The following is a 20,278-nucleotide window of genomic DNA, read 5'->3' on the forward strand; positions in this document are numbered from 1 at the left end:
ATCGATTAATCGCTTGGTCGACAAAAGTACAGAAAGTAAATATAGATGTCTTCGAATTGCTTCTCGTGTCCAAAACTTAAAAGGTACTCAGTTCTACTGTCACATAGGACAAAGAGAAAATAATAATTAAGAAGCTGGAACTGGGAATGTTTAGCATTTTTGCTTGAAAAATGACACAAACAAAAATAGTTGCTGATTAACTTTCTGTCGATCGACTAATCGGTTCAGCTCTGAAACTTCATGCAAACGTGATTTAGAGGCAAATACTTAGCTATGCTTAAGCGTGAATGTTAAATCATGTGTCTTAAAAACAAATTTACATTTAGAGTCAACAAGATGGGAACTGAAGCTGGATGGAAGAAGCTTCAGACGACATGACGACCAGCTGGAAAAGTCCTCGAACAGCACAGTCGTAGCATGCACACGCCGACATCCACATACAGCGAGACTGACAACACACACACACACACACACACACACACACACACACACACACACACACACACACACACACACACACACACACACACACACAGTTAATACAAACAGGTGCTGTGTCATTTAGCCCTGCGATACCCACTGCCACCTTCAGGTGAGGTGCCATGCATATTCACTGCAGGTGCAGCAGGTGTGATTATGGCTGAAAAAAAACATGAATGTCGACAGCGCTCCCTGCTGGTTGGTTGGTGTCATTTTAAAGCCTGAGTAGAAAATGGCTATAATGCTGTGAGTAGGGATGTAACGATGCATCGCGAATCGGTTAAATATCAGTATAAATGTGTAAGGATTGGGAAGAACCAGTTGGGATAAAAAAAAATGAATCGCAATGCAATTTTTAAACGACTTTTGAGTTTTACTTGTTTGACTTCAGACGTCACGTCTTCGTGTTTTTCCTTCTATGGATTTAGTTATTTTGATGTGGGATTTTTTTTTAAACATCTAATTCTTAATTTTGTATTTACTGTTTTTAATTTAAGATAAAATACAATTTCAGTTTGTACTTTTGACAAGAGGACACATCTGTTGTTTGGCACAGTTTATAGAAGTGACGGAATATTTTTCAGTCATGTGTCTGCAGCTCATTCTGTAAAAACAAAAATCGCGAGAAAATCGTATCGTGAACTTAAAATTGTGAATCGTTTGGAATGGTGAGTTGAGTGTATCGTTACATCTCTAGCTATGAGGCGTTTATGGCTACCAAAAGATTATATGTTTCAGTATTTCAACCAGGCGGCCCACACCATCCTACATGAGGAGTTCCTTTCTTTTAATTTTTACATTCTTCACCTTTTTCATGCATCTCTGACAACAACCCTGATTCCTTTAAAATCATGCTTTTAGGTCACACCCAACCATGCGCTGTCTTTGGATTACTTCCCACGGCAGCTGAAATCCTCTCATGAATTAGCGTCTTTTCACCGTTACATGTGTAATCCCGTCACAAACACCCATTACGTCACTATAGTAGTGGCGTCACTATAATACTCATATTGTGCTGAATTATTACCACCATGTTAGAAAAAAAACACATGATTATCGTGTAGAGCGTTTGGGACTTACAAGAAGAAACTTTTGAGTGCACCTAATGCATCTTCACAATACTGTGTTTGAATATATTGTAAATATATACGTCATATATCCTACAATATAAGCTGACAGTGCGTTATATATACACACAACACATCCTGGGTGTTTACAAAGAGTATGGATAACATATTTTCCTTTTACATTTTCAATATCATAGTTCATCATACACATGACGTACACAGGAGGAATAGGTTCAACATCAACAAACGACTGTAAAATACTGTAAAAATATTGAAAAAACAAGAACATTCAGGGTCTGCCTGGTGAGTGTTAAAATAGGGTTTATAAATGAGAGACTAGAAGTACAGACAGAGATTACACGTGTTGAATATGGCACCGGCATGAGGGAGAAAAAAAGGACTTAAATCACCCCGGAGAACTTCTTTTTGCTGCTCTCAGTTTTGCCCTCAAAGTAGTAAAAGGCCTAAAAGAAGCAGTGCTGGATGCAGGCATGCGGATCACTGGAGAAAAACAACATTCGGCCAAGAAATAGAAAGAGAACAGAAGCACACCACGGGACAGAAGCCAAAGCAACCGGGGGAAGAGATCTCCTGTCTCTTGTTCAAGTACAGCAAGAAAAAGGACCTCTCCAGTTGAGATGCAGTCGCTGCATATCAGGAGAACTGTGAAGATCGACTGGCGTCGTCGCCTCTAATCGGCCATCAGTGACTAGAGAAAAAGACGAGCCGCACCCGTCTCATCACGTCGTGTACTGCAGCCGCACACTCAACACGCACAGTCTGTAGATTCAACTTGATACCACCTTCACTGAAACAGGAGCTAAAAAGCTGTAATGTCCCACTCCTGTGTGGAATGTGAACACACCGCGTTGATGTGGCAAAATCAAGGAGCTGGAATGTAAAATGGCTCCAAAAAAACCTTGGTCATGTTTTGCAAGTCCAGTGACTGTACAGCGCTTTCAAATTAGAGTGGCGTCAAAATCATCAGTGGTCTAAAATGTAATTTCTTTTTTTTTTTTAAACGTTTGGTCCCAAAACTGAGTTAAAAGGTCAAGAAAAAAGGTGGGAGAACGTGGCCGGAGAGGTGCCTTGAAAGAACAAAAGGGGAGAAAAGGAAAAGATGCTGGATGTATGTCTCTGTTCGATCTATAAGCACTTCTCTTTATCTCTCGCTGCACAGTTCAGTGTGCTGCAGCACCCAGCCAACGTTCTCAAAGCCACCTCGTCTCTGCAGATCTGTGACCTCCCAGCCGGTCCTCCCACCAACATTCCCGCTGGTGTTTCTCAGCCACTCTGCCAGTCACAGGATCTGCACCTCCTCTGTTCAATGAGAAGATTGGGGTGCCGGGTGGGGCCTCATGGTTTGGGGGAGGGCGTGGGGTAGACCCTCACACCAGCTCCCCCTTCAAGCAGAGCTCCAAACCCTCCTGGATCTCAAATAAAAACCTTTGCAGGGAGACAGCCTGCCGCTGGCAGTGCAACACTGTGCCGCTCCCGGCGCCCCCGCCCCGTCTCACTTCTTGACGGCCTGCCGGTAGCTGTGTCTTTGGCCTTCCTGTCGAGGCTTGCTGCTGCAGCCGCTGGCTTTGCTGCTGTTGCCCCCGTCCCTGGCGCTGCTGGCCTGGCTGATCTGGCTGGCCTGGCTGCTGTCCTGCAGCGTTGGGCTGGAGTGAGCTCTCTGCAGCCTGTTGTCCTCCAGGAGCTTGGACTCGAACACAGACAGGTCCTCCTCACCGCTCCGGACTTTAGCTCGCAGCAGCATGACGTAAGTCGCGTACCGTGTTTTCTGTAAAGGTGCAGAGAGAGACAGCGGACAGCTGAGAACAGGGGCGGAGCGAGGGGTTGGCTTCTTGGGCACCAGCTCCGAATGTTTTCTCAAAAGCCCCAAATCTTTTAGGGCTTTAAAATAACTTTAACTTTTTGTAATTTTTCCTCAGTCTCTCTGACTGGACGAAGCAAACGTTCGGTTACTGTGGAAATATCGCCAATTCATTCTGTAAACTCTACTGAAAATAGGTTTCAAGATTAGTAAAGCTGTTTACGCCAAATTCCTACCCTACCTACGTTATGTAACTTAAACAATAGAAACATCAGATAATGTTTGCCTCTTCTTAGGTGGCAGGAGTGAAAATGAGTCAACATCAACATTTGTTCTGTTCTGGTTTCAAAATGATGAAGACAGTTGAAGAACAATAGATACAAAATAGGATGTCGGCTCTTCAGGATGATTCTTTTCCACAGCAACTATCACGTTATAGGCATTTTATTATCAAATGGCTTGAAAAATAGTGCAAATAGCTGCCGTAAATGGAGCAGCTAAGCCCCGGTTTGGGCTTAGCCCTGAACATTACAATGTCTGGCTCTGCTCGTGGCTGAGAGAGCTGCAGTACTATAATAATGATTTCATGCTTCAGTGCCTTTCCCATTTAAATTATTTCTCTGAGTCCAGCTCACCTCAAAGTCCAGATACTCGTCTCGCTGCCGGTGCTCTTCCAGCTCGCGCCCTTTGACCTTGCGGTCAGGAGTGTAGGAGCGCAGTTCAGACAGTTCATGGGAGAGGGCTCGGAATCGAGATTCGTGGGATCTGATCTGCTCCTCCTGTAAGCACGAGGTCGACACCGACATCAGGGAGGCGAAGGAAAGAAACAACACCCGCCTACTACTGCAGCACTGACTCCCACTTCCCAACACATACAATGGCCACTTTCCCTCAGTTTCCCAGCAGATTGTCTGCTTTAGTGTCAAGTCTTCCTGCTGCTTTTTTACGCCACATTTGTTGTCCCTTTTGCATCTGTTTATTTTGAATCGCACACACAGATGATTTGATTTAAAGGACAGCTTCACACATTTGAAAGTTTGTCCTAAAACTGGTGCCCAAATGTCAAATGAACTGTTAACTTTGCTTTTTGCATCTCAGATGAAAGGAAAGTACTGTTTACTTCACTATATTTATCTGACAGCTTACTGTAAGTTACTTCACAAATTAAGATTTAAGAAACTATTTTCACTATTTTTACAAACCAAACAATCAATCAATCGATTAATGGAGAATATCTAATATCATGTATAATAGTATAACAGTCACAGGGAACATTCCTATACTTTAATACTTTAACTTCATTTTCCGGATTATAATTACATACTTTTACTGAAACATTTTCATTGCAGGGCTTTTTATTTGAACTATTTGGTATTTTACTTAAGCAAAGGATCAGAATACTTCCTCCATCACTGGAAATAGCTGTTCACATTGAGATACCTCAGACAGCTTGGACATCGTCCCCGGCAGCAGCGGCCGGCTGAACTTCTTCTGCGAGCCGATGGCTGCTGGGAAAGGAGGAGCTGAGAACATGGCGGCCACCGCATTGATCCGTGTGATCCAAGACTGCATCTGTTCTGCGTTCCTACGATGGATAACACACACAAAAATAAACTACCAACAGATCTAAAACAGTAGGTACAAACACACACTTATCAGCTCCTCTCCATGCTCACACCAGCACACGGCCAGCTCACAACATCAAAGGGAATAATTATCAGAGAATGCAGCCTTGCTGTTGACAAAGAAATTATTTTGGAGCCAATTAATGCATGAGAGAAAAGGGCCTGTTTTACACTAACAGAGCCATTAGGGGCCCATGAGAAATATCAGATTGAATCAGACAGCCTTGCTTAAATCCCCAGGGAGAGACAGAGAGAGAAAGAGACAAAGAGGAAGAGAGACAGAAAGAGCAGAGAGAGACACAGAGAGGGGTACAGTATCTGGGACAAATGCAAGCTGCAACTGGAGCACAGAGCCTGTCCTCCTGGGGGCTGAAGCATGTGGCTACTCATGTGCCACTTCCTGGATCCTGATAACACACACATGCACACCTCCACCTTTCCTCTTAACATCCAGTTCAACATGTGTATGTTTCATTGATCCGTGTGCATGTGTTCTGCACACCATATGCACATGTGCACAGCTGGCGCAGCATGTTGTTAGCTGAGGTTGAGTGCTCAGCTGTGATTAGCCAGCCGCAGCTACACTACATGGCCAAACGTTTTGACAGCATGGAATCACACCAATACAGTGTGTGGTTGTTGAACAAAGACATGGCTATTCGTCTGCTGCTTAATGTTCTAGTTTCAGTCTGTCCAGCAGATGTTTGAACCTACTGTAGAGATATTCTCACATTCAGACACAAAAGCATTAATGAGGTCCAACACGGATGTTGGGTGATCAGGTCTCTCTCACAAGGACGTGCACAGACATTTGGAGGGGCTATTGCTCTAATCTGAAAACTGAACACTGACAGTTGTGCTGCCAGTTGACCTTTAGACTGTGGCTGCTCTCAATGATTCTGGTTGAGATAACTAATGTTATGATTTGGCACCATAAATAATATTTATGTTTATATATAGTATAAAGAACAATTACAACATGGCTACAGCTAGTAAAAGTATTTTACTCGATCCCCAGGTTCTCAAATGCTCTGAACTGGAGCTTTTGATATACATAAAATAATAACAAATTCACAATGCTATACAGGGCACAGACACAATTTGTTGTGTATTTATTATTAAATGGAACATTTGTTTTTAATGAGTTATTAGCCTACTCCAACTTAAAGAAAATACCCCTGATAAAATAGGCCTACATCACATCAAATCAATAATAATGTAGGATGGTTGCTTGACATTATCAAATGCTTCTCTCACAGCTGGCCTGCTGGCAGTTTTAATCCAGCTCTGCAAAATTGCAGATCTTTAGTCATCTTTGTTGTGAAGGCATACTTAAGCACACAAAACTAACATTAGGCTATACATTTTTTTGAAATGCAAAGTTTATTACATTAACCAATTCATAGACATTCATTTATCATCTCATAACAAAATAAGGTGACTTTCACTAACGTCACATCGATTGTTGGTTGAAAAGTCACGTAACATATTGACTCTGTAAACAACGTATAAGCTAGCATGATTCAAGAGCCCAAACCATCCCATCCCTGAAGCTCTCTCTTCTCTACAGAACGCACACTCATGTAACGGATGTAACGTAGCTACGTCATTAGCTTTGGTTGAAAACGTAGCATTTTATGTTAATATTAGGCAATAAATGTGATGCAAACGTTACAAGTTGAAGCTCAAGTGGATTTTTTTTGGTTACTATTCACAGGGCATTTGTCATAATCTCCATAACTTTAAAAAGGCGAAAAAAGAGGCTTTCCCTCCTTCATATGCGGTGCTCCATGTGTGAGAATATAAACAAAGTCACGTGACTGGGGGCAGAGGGCATCACTGAGGGCAAGATTGGGTGAAATTTATTTTGATTTAACTTTAGTAATGATGGGCGCATTATCGTATTGATGCAACCACAACAGCAAAAAAAAGAAAAGTTTATTTAGGCTCTTTCACCATAGGAGCAGCTAAGCCAATCAGGGCAAAAGGGCTGTTGCCCGGGCAACAAAAGCCCATACCTGTGAACGTCCCTGCTCTCTCATAATTGCCACCCCAAAGTTGGATGCGGTTGAGGTCAGAGCTCTGTGCAGACCAGTCACGTTCTTCCACACCAAACTGGGAAAACCATTTCTTTGTAATAATTCATTGCATTTATGTAGCGCTTTATCATAGACACTCAAAGCCACCTGGGTGATGCACGGCAGCCTTACGACGCCAGACGCTCACCACACCTCAGCTTGGTAGAGAGGGAGGGGAACATGTTTTTAGTGGTGGGGGAAACCGGAGCACCCAGAGAAACCAGGGGAGAACATGCAAACTCCACAGAGAAAGGCCGGGGCGACCAGGGTTCCAACCCGGTACCTTTTTGCTGTGAGGCCACGGTGCTAACCATTGGGCCACCGAGCTGCTTTATGGAGCTGGCTTTGTACACAGGGGTTACTGTCGAGACGAAACAGGAGAGGATATTCACCAAACTGCTGGCACAAAGCTGGAAGAACACTATTGTCTAAAAGTGTGTTTACATGCACTTAAGCAACTGGGTTGCTAGCTGATTTCTTAAACTACATGTACTGTAATTCGGGGTAAATTAGAGAGGATTAGAGAAACCTGTTCTCCCCTGTTCTTGCCCTTGTTTACGAGTAACCAGGCTACTGATCGGCCTTTAACAAGACTGCAGTTAACAGTGGAGTGTGTGGATGAAAGGAAAGATAGTTTAAATATAGACTTTGAAATGATTCTATCCAAACTCCGACTCAAACTGAACTAACACAAAGTTTTAATCTAGTCTTAATAAGTCAGTTTCCCCCACTGAATGTTTGACTACTTGTTAAATTCAGACACATTTGCGCTGTGAAGGAAATCGCCCTCTGTGGTGAGGCAGAAGTCTGATTACTGATGTGCTGCATGTATACACAGATTTACAGTAACCTGGTAACTTTAGTGCATGTAAACACACTATAGGGATGGGCATTTCAAGCCAAAATGCTATTAGATATTCACTCTTCGACCATTCTTTGAAGATCTGTGCGTACATTCTCACCGCTCCACTTCGCTTACATGCTCAAAGAGCCAAACTGAATGTGCCACACACATTTTACCAGCATTTCTAACGGCACTATTACTAGGCGGCAGTAAAAACAGCATAAACTATTTGATTTAAAAAAATAATTGACTGACTATTCAAAGATTCAAAAATCATGACCCACTTCCTAAAAACTACTGATTGTATGCTGCAGCATTAATGTACGATGTAGCAATAATGTCCGCTGTAGCATTAAGAGCGAGCCCAAACCTTAAAAAACTGCTCTAGAACAAAAAGGGTGCCACATGCTTTTGACCACATCCTGTAGTTTGTACAGAAAAAGAAACATGGCTCAAGCAGACAGAAAATAAGACAAGGGTTCGTCTCTGCAGCGTATGATTAAAGTTGAGTTTTTTTCACATTGGATATGGTTCATATGATTGAATTTTAAGGTCTGCTGCAGATGCTGTGGTGTGGATAACTGTGCAGTATGTTTATAATTCTCTACACATCATTTGAGCTCAGTGAGGAACATTAATCAGGACTCACGGTGCCTGGAAGAGGTACACCCTCCAGTCAGCAGTGCGCAGGTAAAAGACGTTGGGCCTCTTGCTGTAGTCTGAAGCTTTCATGGCCAGAGAGTGGTGGATGGACACGGCGTTCTTCAGGTCCTCCTCAGATAGCTGTTTTTCAGGCCTGTACTCCCCCTGGCATGGCAGTTATAAATAAGAAATGAATGCTATGATTAACACTGAGGGGTCCTAACACTTATTAGAGTTAAAGAGCTGAAAAAAAACACAGCACTGCATTGGAAGCAGCCTATCTGAAAACAACTGATTGAGTCTCTGATCTAAACAGATCCGCTGCTGGACTAAAGAACATCAGCGCAGCGTATCAATGATAGTTTCTTTACCAATACCAAAACAATAGCTTTTTTTTGATACCCTACTTTATGTTTTGACACAACACTGAGAAATGAAAATGCCTCCATGATAGAAATATAAAGTTCCCTGAATTTCCATGACTGGAGGTGAGATTTTTTTTTTAACCAACTAAATAATCATAACAGCAAAACAAACTTAGAAAAGTCTTTTCAAAGTGGCCGGGTTAGCTCAGTTGGTAGAGCAGGCGCAGGAGGTTACTCCTCAACGCAGCGGCCGTGGGTTTGACTCCGACCTGCGGCCCTTTGCTGCATGTCATTCCCTCCCTCTCTCCCCTTTCGTGTCTTCATCTGTCCTGTGGAAATAAAGGCCTAAAATGCCCAAAAAATTATCTTAAAGAAGACTTTTTTAAATTAATAAGTGGGCATTGTTTGAAATCTTTTCGAAACTACTGCTGGTACAATTCCTTAGTTGCAGTAAAAATAACAAAACCATCCCTTTTTTCATACCTTACTTTGAAGAATATACTGTACATAAGTATTTCCTACAAAACCCCTTTTAATTTAACAAAAGAAACCACATCTGAAGGAAAATAAGTCGTAAAATGATCTTTGCCTGCTAGACAAAATACCGTCGAAAATTGGCAGCATTTTGATTTATTCAGCAGCAATCTGATCCAAGATCAAGTCAACAATAAACTCTGACCAGACATTTGATCCCAACTTTTCAGTACTCGACAGTTTGATACGGACACATTTTAGTCGGTACCAAAAATGTATTGAGGTTCGATATCCTGCCCAAGAAAACCAAACTAGGGTGTCACTAGAGGCTCATTTCTCAAACTGAGGTTGTATTTTTTTAGTTGAGCCACAGTGGCCTGTTATGCTGGCAGAGGTTGCCCCACCCCAAAGTCAGGACATAGTCGTCGTAGCACTTTTAGACATGTAAACAGGACATGGGTTCACTAAAGTGGCTCCCTTGGATAGACAGATTTTAAAAGTAAAGTAAAGCATTTCGGGGATTATGTGTAAGAAGGTGACCTGATACAGAGGAACCTTTTGGATCCCCACTGCAGGCATAAAGATTCACCTTCGGTTACAAATGTGTTAATGCCATACTGCCAAAGTTAAACAGAATGTTTATGGAGCTGCAGTCACCTCTTATTTTAAAGGTGGAATAATGAATATTAAGTAGTAGTTGTTACAGAATGCTTCTCACGCAGCCTTTTTTTTTTTACTGCCACAAATATATGCCACACTTTAAATATACTCTTACTTTCTGGAGATAGAGAATTAGCCCTTTTAGGATCACATAGAAGGTCTTCCAGCCTCTCTTCCCTCTTGGTGCTGCGAGGAGGAGGAAAGTGTTAATAGTAGACCTGTAGTTATACACATTGATACAATATCATGCTGTTTTATATCATGCTGTTAGGTTCTTTACATTTTGCACTTTGACAAACAGCATAAACACTGAGAACAGACGTGAAACAAATGTGGAAAGGAGGACACTAAGGGCCCTATTTTAGATACTTGCGTTGGGCTTTGCGCTGCGCCGGACACTAAGATAGGACACTAAGTCATAATCCTACAAATGCCACCCAGTTTTATGCCCAGGTTTTAAAGTGAGATGCCACTGCAGTAATCCAGATGTGTCTATATTCTGACACAGTAGAAACTGAGAAGTGGTATCACACCGTATAGTATACGCTTTACATTATTGAAGAATAGCATTTTAGCTAAAAGAAGATGGATAAAATCAACTGAGCGAACGTTATCTGCTGCTCTAGGACTTGGCCTACGTGGGGCGCACACTCTACTGGGTGAGCTAGAGGCTGCCCCACCCTTCGTTTTTTTATTTTTTTGAAAGCACTTTGAAACATTACTGTTTTTATTATAATTTTGAAAATAGAAAGTTTATGATGACATCAAAGCTGGAGTAAATTGTAGGTTGGTCCCCTTTTTCTAAACTGGGATTATGCTATTTTATTTTTACCTTCATTTTTGGATGGGACGATGGATAATGTTAACTCTATCTACTGATGATGATCATGTGAGGCTCCTAAATGGACTTTGAGCTGAGATTGTTTTGCTGTTTCCGAGGAAATAACAACTGAATTTTGAAACTCGAAATGGAACAATGTAAAAGAAAAGGGTCTGAGGCTTCCTACTTCTCTTGCCGTCCGAGTCTGCGTGGACTTTGCGGACGAGGAATCCGTTCTTGTACAGCAGCGATCCAGACGGCTCATCCGGCAGGGGCTTCCCGCTGCTGCCCTCCCCCTTCACCGATCTGGAGGCAGAGGAGTCACACAGGCTGTCCCCGAGCTCCGAAAACGACTTCCGCAGCTCTTCCTCGTCACTATGGAGACAAAATAAAGAAAAGAAAAAAAAAACCAAAAAAAAAAAACATGGTAATCAACACTTATGTGTCATGTCTCATTAGCAACGCGAGCAAACACATCATTCATCCTGTCCGTTTGCCTCTCACTCTGTGCTCGTAACAGCACAGGACAAGAGGTGCAGAGATTACACACACTTACTGGGAAACTTTTCATTTCATAAAGAACACATGAGTAATATGCAACGTGCTGCTGTCTTGGCAGAGCAGAGACATTTACAAAGCATCATGTATCTAGGGGATTAACTGAGTGAATGAAGCTGCCTTCAAAGTTATAATTGTGTGTTTTCCTGCTCCGGTTCTCCTGAGAAGCAGTCTCCACTCTGCTTGATCAAAAAGTACCACAAGTAAAGAGTGACACCATCTATCTTGTTCCAGCGTTGAGGTGAAAAACAGGGGCATCTTTACCCAGGGGGGGGCGGGGGGGGGGGGTTACTCTTCCTCCTCTTGAAGCCTCATAGAGGTGAGAAAGACTTTTCTTCGTTGCAACAAAAAATTGAGGCTCTACAGACTCACAAAGGAAGGATTAATGGTGCTATACTATATAATCTTAGTCTGTATATTTGTTGTACTGCACATTGCTGCGGCTCCTCTTTTCACCCTGTGTGTTGAGCTCTCTGTTTTAGCTACAGAGTGAGACCTCTCACTTCTGTTCCATCTTTGTTGGGAGTCGCACATGTGCAGTAGCTAGGTAAGGACTACTAGCCAGTCAGAAGCAGAGTATGAGGGCGTGCCCTGACAGTAGCTAGGTAAGGACTACTAGCCAGTCAGAAGCAGAGTATGAGGGCGTGTCCTGACAGTACCTAGGTAAGGACTACTAGCCAGTCAGAAGCAGAGTATGAGGGCGTGCCCTGACAGTAGCTAGGTAAGGACTACTAGCCAGTCAGAAGCAGAGTATGAGGGCGTGCCCTGACAGTACCTAGGTAAGGACTACTAGCCAGTCAGAAGCAGAGTATGAGGGCGTGTCCTGACAGTACCTAGGTAAGGACTACTAGCCAGTCAGAAGCAGAGTATGAGGGCGTGCCATGCTAGCAGCTAGGTGAGCATTATAACGTGTGTTCCAAAGTGACCACGTTTGTCTCTGAAGTAAAGGCTGGACTACAATAGAGCTGTTTGGAGCAGTTTGTGAACAGTGTTTTCTGTTGGAGATGGTAAGTCCCTTTGGGGTGGACTTTGGGCTTTTTCACTTTGTAAACCTATAACATGCACAAAAAAGATGTATAACCCAATAAAGGAAAGGGGAAAAGCCAAAAAGCACAATATGAGCACTTTAAGGAAACAATAATATTAGTATAAACAATATTTGTACTGATGTTTTATTTGATTTATCTTTTTTTCTTGCTAATAAATCCTAACAGTGTCTTTTTGGTTCATGTTATTTGAGACTTTATTGTTTTAATTGTATCTTAGAAAATACAAACTTGAACATGATATTGTTTTATTGCTGGACTAAATTGTAGGTTTGTCCCATTTTGCTGGACTGGGATTATATTATTTATACCTTTGAATTTTGTTGTCTTCCTTTTCCCCTGTTAGTCTGACTCTGTAGTTCTCATGAAGTAGACCAGGTACGAGTCCTGAGCTCTCTGATGGTGCAGTAATACGCTGTACATGACTTTGTTTTTAAATCCCTGGGAATGTGCTGGTTTCTGAACCTATATTCCTGTTTTTCATGTGGCTGATGTTTTATTGGTTCTCTCTTACAGCATACGGTCTCTGCAGTGAAATGCTTCTTACCTGAGTTGTAATAACATGACATATTCTTTCATTTTAACTTTAAAGAAGTATTTACAGAGTGCTGACACGTCTCTAAATTTAATTTAGGTTTTCAGGCTGAGAGTTGTTAAAGTTTCTGTGCACATCACTCATTAGAAACGGGCTTCGGGGAGCCATCTTTGTGAATGAGGATTCTGATGAGCTGCTGAGCTCCGTGTGTGTGTGTGTGTGTGTGTGTGTGTGTGTGTGTGTGTGTGTGTGTGTTTGTTTTCATCTTACATTCTTGTCTACTAGGTCCTTTATATTTTTTTTATATATCATCATTTTATTACCATTTTTTTGTTTTATTTTCATCTTACTATATATTCTTGTCTATTAGCCCCTTTTTTATTTTGTATTCATTCTATTTCTGTTTTATTACCATTCTTTAAAATGTAATATCTTTATTATTTGTGTATCCATTCACGTTTATTTTCATCTGTTTGTTAAAATAATTATAAACTTCTGTTCATTAGTACAAATACAGATTATTATATAAATATATATTACAGTATTGTATATATTGTGTTTGAAAGACAGACGTTACATAGCGGTGCTGTACCCATGACTACAGCAGTGCTAATCCCTTTCTCGTCTAAATAACCCCTCACAATGCACCGTATGCCTTCTTTTGGTGTTTTTAAAGGGATTTGTCACATTAGGAGATGATAGATGCTTTAGGCAACAACAGCGAGTGTCTTTGCATCCGCCCAGTGAAGTAACATGGCAATTCCACTTGTTACCTCACCAGGCGGCACCCATGCAAAAGTTCAGCCCGAAAATAGAAAAATGGCTGGATGCCGAACCCCCCGAGACCACGCTATGAGTAACCAACAGAACATAACAGCAGTTAACCCCGTGCAGGAGCCAGAGAGAGAAACGGGAGGCAGAGACGGAGCCAATGAGCATGTAGCCTGTTGCCTGGTAACTGCTGGGCTGCCTGAATCCCATTCTACACAGAGACAAAGTGAGGGGGGAGGATGGATGGATGGAGGAGGGAGATAAAGAAGTGAGGAGACAGGGACAGAGGAGGGGGAGAGAGAGAGAAAAGACAAAGCTGATTCTTCTCAAATGGCAGATTCGCATTAATATAAGTGAGAAGAGGGGTGGAAGAGGTAAGAAGAGAGGAAAACAAAAGAAAGTAAAGGAAAAAGGAAATTAAAGAAGAGGTTAAGAAAAGAAATTAAAAGAAATTAAAAGAAAGGAAATGAAAAAATAAAGAAAGAGAGAAAAAATGGGAAACAAAAAGAAGCTAAAGGAAATGAGAGAAGAGGAAAAGACAGGGAAGGAAAACTTAAAGGAAAGGAAAAAAAGAAGAAAGAAAAGCAGAGGAAAGAAAAGAAAGGAGAACAAAATGGAAAGTAAATTAAAAGAAAAAGAGGAGAAAGTAGAGGAAAAGAAAGGAAATAAAACCACAAGACTGAAAAGTAACAAAGGGAAAAGAAAAGAGAAAAAATACAGGTAAGGAAAAGAAAAGCAAGAAATTTAAGGTTGAAAATTTGAAATTAAAGGAAAAGAGGGGAGAGGAGTGGGGAGATAAGAGAAAAAGAAAGAAAAGAAAAATATCAGAAAGGAAGGAAAAAATATTTGAAAAAAAGGAAAGCAAGAAGAAGAAGACTATTAATCCTGCACGGGGAAATTAAATAAGGGAAGGAGAGGAAACAGGGAGGGAGAGGAAAGAGGGAAGGAGAGGAAACAGGGAAGGAGAGGAAACAGGGAAGGAGAGGAAACAGGGAAGGAGAGGAAACAGGGAGGGAGAGGAAAGCCAGAAGGAGAGGAAACAGGGAGGGAGAGGAAACAGGGGAGGAGAGGAAACAGGGGAGGAGAGGAAACAGGGAGGGAGAGGAAACAGGGGAGGAGAGGAAACAGGGAGGGAGAGGAAACAGGGGAGGAGAGGAAACAGGGGAGGAGAGGAAACAGGGAGGGAGAGGAAAGAGGGAAGGAGAGGAAACAGGGAGGGAGAGGAAACAGAGGACGGGAAGAGGAAACAGGGGAGGAGAGGAAACAGGGGAGGAGAGGAAACAGGGAGGGAGAGGAAAGAGGGAAGGAGAGGAAACAGGGAGGGAGAGGAAACAGAGGAGGAGAGGAAACAGGGGAGGAGAGGAAACAGGGAGGGAGAGGAAACAGGGGAGGAGAGGAAACAGGGGAGGAGAGGAAACAGGGAAGGAGAGGAAAGAAGAAACAGGGAAGGAGAGGAAACAGGGAGGATAGTAAACAGGGGAGGAGAGGAAACAGGGAAGGAGAGGAAAGAGGGAAGGAGAAGAAAGAGGGAAGGAGAGGAAAGAGGGAAGGAGAAGAAAGAGGGAATGAGAGGAAAGAGGGAAGGAGAAGAAAGAGGGAAGGAGAGGAAAGAGGGAAGGAGAGGAAACAGGGAGGGAGAGGAAACAGGGAAGGAGAGGAAACAGGGAAGGAGAGGAAACAGGGAGGGAGAGGAAACAGGGGAGGAGAGGAAACAGGGGAGGAGAGGAAACAGGGGAGGAGAGGAAACAGGGAGGGAGAGGAAAGAGGGAAGGAGAGGAAACAGGGAGGGAGAGGAAACAGAGGAGGAGAGGAAACAGGGGAGGAGAGGAAACAGGGAGGGAGAGGAAACAGGGGAGGAGAGGAAACAGGGGAGGAGAGGAAACAGGGAAGGAGAGGAAAGAAGAAACAGGGAAGGAGAGGAAACAGGGAGGATAGTAAACAGGGGAGGAGAGGAAACAGGGAAGGAGAGGAAAGAGGGAAGGAGAAGAAAGAGGGAATGAGAGGAAAGAGGGAAGGAGAGGAAAGAGGGAAGGAGAAGAAAGAGGGAAGGAGAGGAAAGAGGGAAGGAGAGGAAACAGGGAGGGAGAGGAAACAGGGAGGGAGAGGAAACAGGGAAGGAGAGGAAACAGGGAAGGAGAGTAAACAGGGAAGGAAAAGTGTGTTGATGCAATATGAAGAAATCACGGATGAAGAAGTTGTTCAGTTAAAAGAAGTGCATGCTGGGATCTTTAGTATCTCAGTAAACCAATGAACAGAGCTGCTGTGATTCACCTGTGACTCTGACAAAACAACAGTCAACTGAAAGAGGACAGTCATTTATACACAGCACAGCGGCTGCAGTTTCATCATCCTGAGAAGGACTTATTTTTAAAGAGGATGCTAATTTATAATCTAATATGAAGAGATTGTATACACCTCTAGTGTTTTATTAGACTGGATATTGTTTTTTTTTGGGATATAAATTCAAAGAGCACGCCTGATTTTTGCAACTCATTCTCATACCAAAATTATAGGTTGATTTCCAAAGACTCCTAAAACGACACATACGGCCGTTCTATTCACTGCTGCACGGCGGCGATTTAATCATGTGACCGTTCTATTTAACGTAACGGGCGCAGTTTTAAACACATGGTTAACGTTGTAAAACGAGACTAGTTATGTTTAGGTAACAAAAATACTTCAAAAGAGTCACGGAAAACTACCAAAATGAGGACATAACATGGCGTCCCAGACTTCACTGCGTCACGGACTAAGGCCCGTAAAACCGGTGAAATTTTTTAAATGAAAGTGACTTTTGGTTTCACACGGAACACAAACCCTCCTGAGTGAAAGTCCTGTGTTTGTTTGACCCAAAAAACACCCCAACCTTCCCCCTTACAGAATTCGGTGCTTTTATATTTTGTCACCTCACTTCCTCGTTTGCTCTCGCGATAACTACCACAGCCACGAGAGGTCGCCGCCTAACAAGAAACCTAATTGTGGGTCGTTATGAGCTGCTTGCATAATCGACCCATGCCACGTTCTTGTATTATGCTTTTTGGCTTTTGCCCTTTCCTTTATTGTGTTATATATATTTGTGCATGTTATAGGTTTACAAAGTGAAAAAGCCCAAAGTCCACCCCAAAGGGACTTACCATCTCCAACAGAAAACACTGTTCACAAACTGCTCCAAACAGCTCTATTGTAGTCCAGCCTTTACTTCAGAGACAAACGTGGTCACTTTGGAACACACGTTATAATGCTCGACTAGCTGCTAGCGTTACACGCCCTCATTCTGACTGGCTAGTAGTGCTGCGCAACACACAGGGTGAAAAGAGGAGCTGCAGCAAATATGGTGTTTTTTGAAAATGTATTATGAACCTGAAAATGAGCATAATATGAGGTATTTAAGTCCAAAGTCTGGACCGCTAGTTGCTATATAATTGTGTAATTTTAATTTACAGAGAGAAAACCTGCACTTAACCTTTTAACGGGCATTTTGTATTCATAGTTAGACCGGTATCGTAATGTATCATTATAGGATTGTCAAGCAATACATTGATTATCGCCAAATTGCTGTATCGTGAGCCATGTATCGTATGATGAGGTACACAGTGGTTCCCACCCTAGTTTCTATGCACAGATCTCCCTGTATCTGTGACCTGTTGTGTCTCTCTTTCAGTGCACAATGCCCACAGCCACCACCTCTCTCCCTCTGCTTTCCACCCCCGCTCCTGAATGAGGAAGCATGTGTGTACTGTATATGTCTGTATTTGTATCTCTCTGTGTGTGTGTGTGTGTGTATGTGTGTGTGTTTGCGAGTGAAGAACATGTGGGTGCATCTAACTGCACCGTTGAGAGTGGCCGTGTCTTTTCTCTGTGGGGGTGTGAAATAACATCCATTGCCCTGTTCTGCGTTGAATTAAAACACTGCGTGCCCACACACACACACACACACACACACACACACACACACACACACCTGTAATGAGATGCACATATACAATACGTAATCATGTAATCACAGCATACACTTTGTTTTACTGTCTGAAAATCACACCTCTATCACAGGCCTTATACATATACTATATATATATATATATATATATATATATATATATATATATATTTTTTTTAAGCCTCAATATGAAAGTAAATGTGTAAATCAATGCTGTGCTGGTCTATATATAGAATAGAATTGCACTATAATTTAAAACACTCATATTACACTGATATATATGTAACTGAATATCTTCCAGTTAAATATAATTTAGTTCTCATCTTCTATTTATTTCTTCCTTTAGTGCTACTTTTATATTGTTTTGTTGCCCATTATTATTTATGTTGATGATTTGCAATACTTGTTTTTCGTTGTGCACCAGCATACCAAGACAAATTCGTTGTATGTAAAAAAAAAAAAAAGCTAGCAATGAACCTGTTTCTGAATAAAATAGAATATAGGGCTGCTAGATTATGGAAAAAAATGACTTTTGGAAAGATGCATTTATTGAATTTAAAGGAACAGTGAAACAGTTAAACAAATCAAGAGTGAAAACACCTTGAACGGTGAAATTTCCCTTAATACTTCCTGTTGAACTTTTTGAATACCCCTTAAAATAAATAATATATTCAAATGTTGGCTGCATGAGTTTAGCCTTCGGGAGCAGCGAAAGTGAGTGCGTCATATAGAACACCAAGACAAAATAACAGTTTACTTATTAAATTGTTTTTCTCAATCATTGTTTTTGTGATCGCCAGGAGCTGAAATCACATCAAAATTAATAATTGCACAGCTCTACAGAATACACACTTTGTTGTGCTGTGATTACAATGTGCAAATTGCAAACGCACAAACCGTGGCAAACACTTCCAAGCAAGACGTGCAGGAGGACAAACAAAAGCAGCATTTGCAGCCTCAGAATCGATACACAGCTGAAGTGCATTGTCACAGGGTGTCAGTCCGTGTGTTGGGACCTCAGTCAAGTGAGTTAGCAAGTGAAAAAATGTTCCTCTGTGTGATGAAATATGCATCAACTAAGCCAGTAGGGTGTGAAAGTGGTGGCAGAAGTGACACTGTGCTCTGCTTCCAAATAGGGTTTTCAAAGCAGAGACAGATTTCACTCTATGTCAATGATCGCGGCCAGCTGAAATATTAAAAATGAACATGTGCAACTCTCTGCTGCCAAAGCTAGAAAAAACCAGACTTCTGTGGGCTGAATCTGTAAATCTGTAATTCATTTTGTTTGGAGGTGGATTCTCTCTTTGCTCGGTGGTGTTTACGTGTCTAAAAACGACATCTTTTCTACCCGTGCGTGGCCTCTTATGCGGTGGCAGTGTTTAAATAGCTGTCCATATGTCAGCAGAGATGTTTGAACTGATTGCCTGCCTCTCTGTGGATCTCCTCCTCGATCTGCTCCTCTGACCACTTTTATTCGGCTGCTTCGGGAGCGCTGCTGCAGCTATTTTTGGAGAGGTAGTGGGAGGCTGTGGTCACACCTTTGTACAGGATGCAGGTAAAGAGCCATTTAAAATGAGTCTCTCTCTCTTAGTCATTGTCTGTTTTTTTTCTCCATTTTCACATGTACAGAAGCATACGCACATACAAATATATCTCCTGTGTACATTAGTACGTATATATCTCTCTGCTACCGTGTGTGTTTGCTGCTGAGAGACACAGGGAGGAAAGAGCAATGCGGTAGCCATGGAGTCGTATCCATGGTGCCGTAACTATGGCAACAAAGCTTGGAAAGCTAGTGACTTAATTGGCATCTCCGAGGCACTCTGCAACTGTGATCCAGAATAGCAACCCTTGACACACTAATGTTTCCTTCACATGCCAGACAACACTCACATCATTAAAGAGGATGCTAACAAGTTAATCAATATCCCATGTTTCCTTTCCTTCAGGACAATGCGTGTGTGTTTAAATGTGTTTCAGTTAATCATTGATGAGGAAAAGGACAAAAACAGAGTCACAGAGGAAGAGTAACAAACATAAATGTAGTTTAAGGTGCATAATGTCAACATGAAATGACTTACAGCGTCCATTGCAGCTTCTGATTCTTGATTGAGTTGTAGAGAGCCTGCAAAGGAAAACAAGAAAATCACATTTTCAGTCAACAGCAGCTATGTTCAGCTGTTGGTGATTTGATCACATAGTACAGGAGGGGTGGGCAGGTCCATTGTGGTTTTATGTGGAAGCTGCACAGTAAGCAAGCCAGCTTCATTCAATAAATTGTACTCAGAGAAATGTCATCCCTTCTCACGCTGCTCAAACTTCTCTTTGCTTAACTCAGTTTATTTTGCCAAAACAATCCATCAATCATCCAATCAGTCCAACCACCACAACATCAGTTACAAAGCCATTATGCACCGAGCACCCGGCCTGTCGACGGATAGACGAGCAAATCAATCGGCCCGATAAATAATTTAGAAAACGCATCGACCGGCATGAAGCAAAATTAAGTTACAGCTTAAGAACATGAACACAAAAAAACGTAACTATAAAAACTTAA

General features: G+C 42.1%; 1 protein-coding gene across 3 annotated transcripts in view; it reads right to left on the bottom strand.

The window, feature by feature from the left end:
• Positions 1–315: 315 nt before the first annotated feature.
• Positions 316–20,278, bottom strand: part of LOC116060938 (PH and SEC7 domain-containing protein 1-like) — an 89,515-nt gene continuing 69,552 nt past the window's right edge. For all 3 annotated transcript variants that reach the window (XM_035997259.1, XM_031314695.2, XM_035997260.1), the window contains 7 exons: positions 19,803–19,846; positions 11,062–11,249; positions 10,170–10,240; positions 8,563–8,720; positions 4,807–4,951; positions 4,002–4,145; positions 316–3,333 (listed from right to left, as the gene is read on the bottom strand). In XM_035997259.1, coding sequence (XP_035853152.1) covers positions 3,061–3,333; positions 4,002–4,145; positions 4,807–4,951; positions 8,563–8,720; positions 10,170–10,240; positions 11,062–11,249; positions 19,803–19,846 — 1,023 coding nt within the window. In that variant the 3' untranslated portion in view covers positions 316–3,060. The remainder of the gene's footprint in view (positions 3,334–4,001; positions 4,146–4,806; positions 4,952–8,562; positions 8,721–10,169; positions 10,241–11,061; positions 11,250–19,802; positions 19,847–20,278) is intronic.

Source organism: Sander lucioperca, chromosome 22 (assembly GCF_008315115.2).
Source record: "Sander lucioperca isolate FBNREF2018 chromosome 22, SLUC_FBN_1.2, whole genome shotgun sequence".
NCBI lineage: Eukaryota > Metazoa > Chordata > Actinopteri > Perciformes > Percidae > Sander > Sander lucioperca.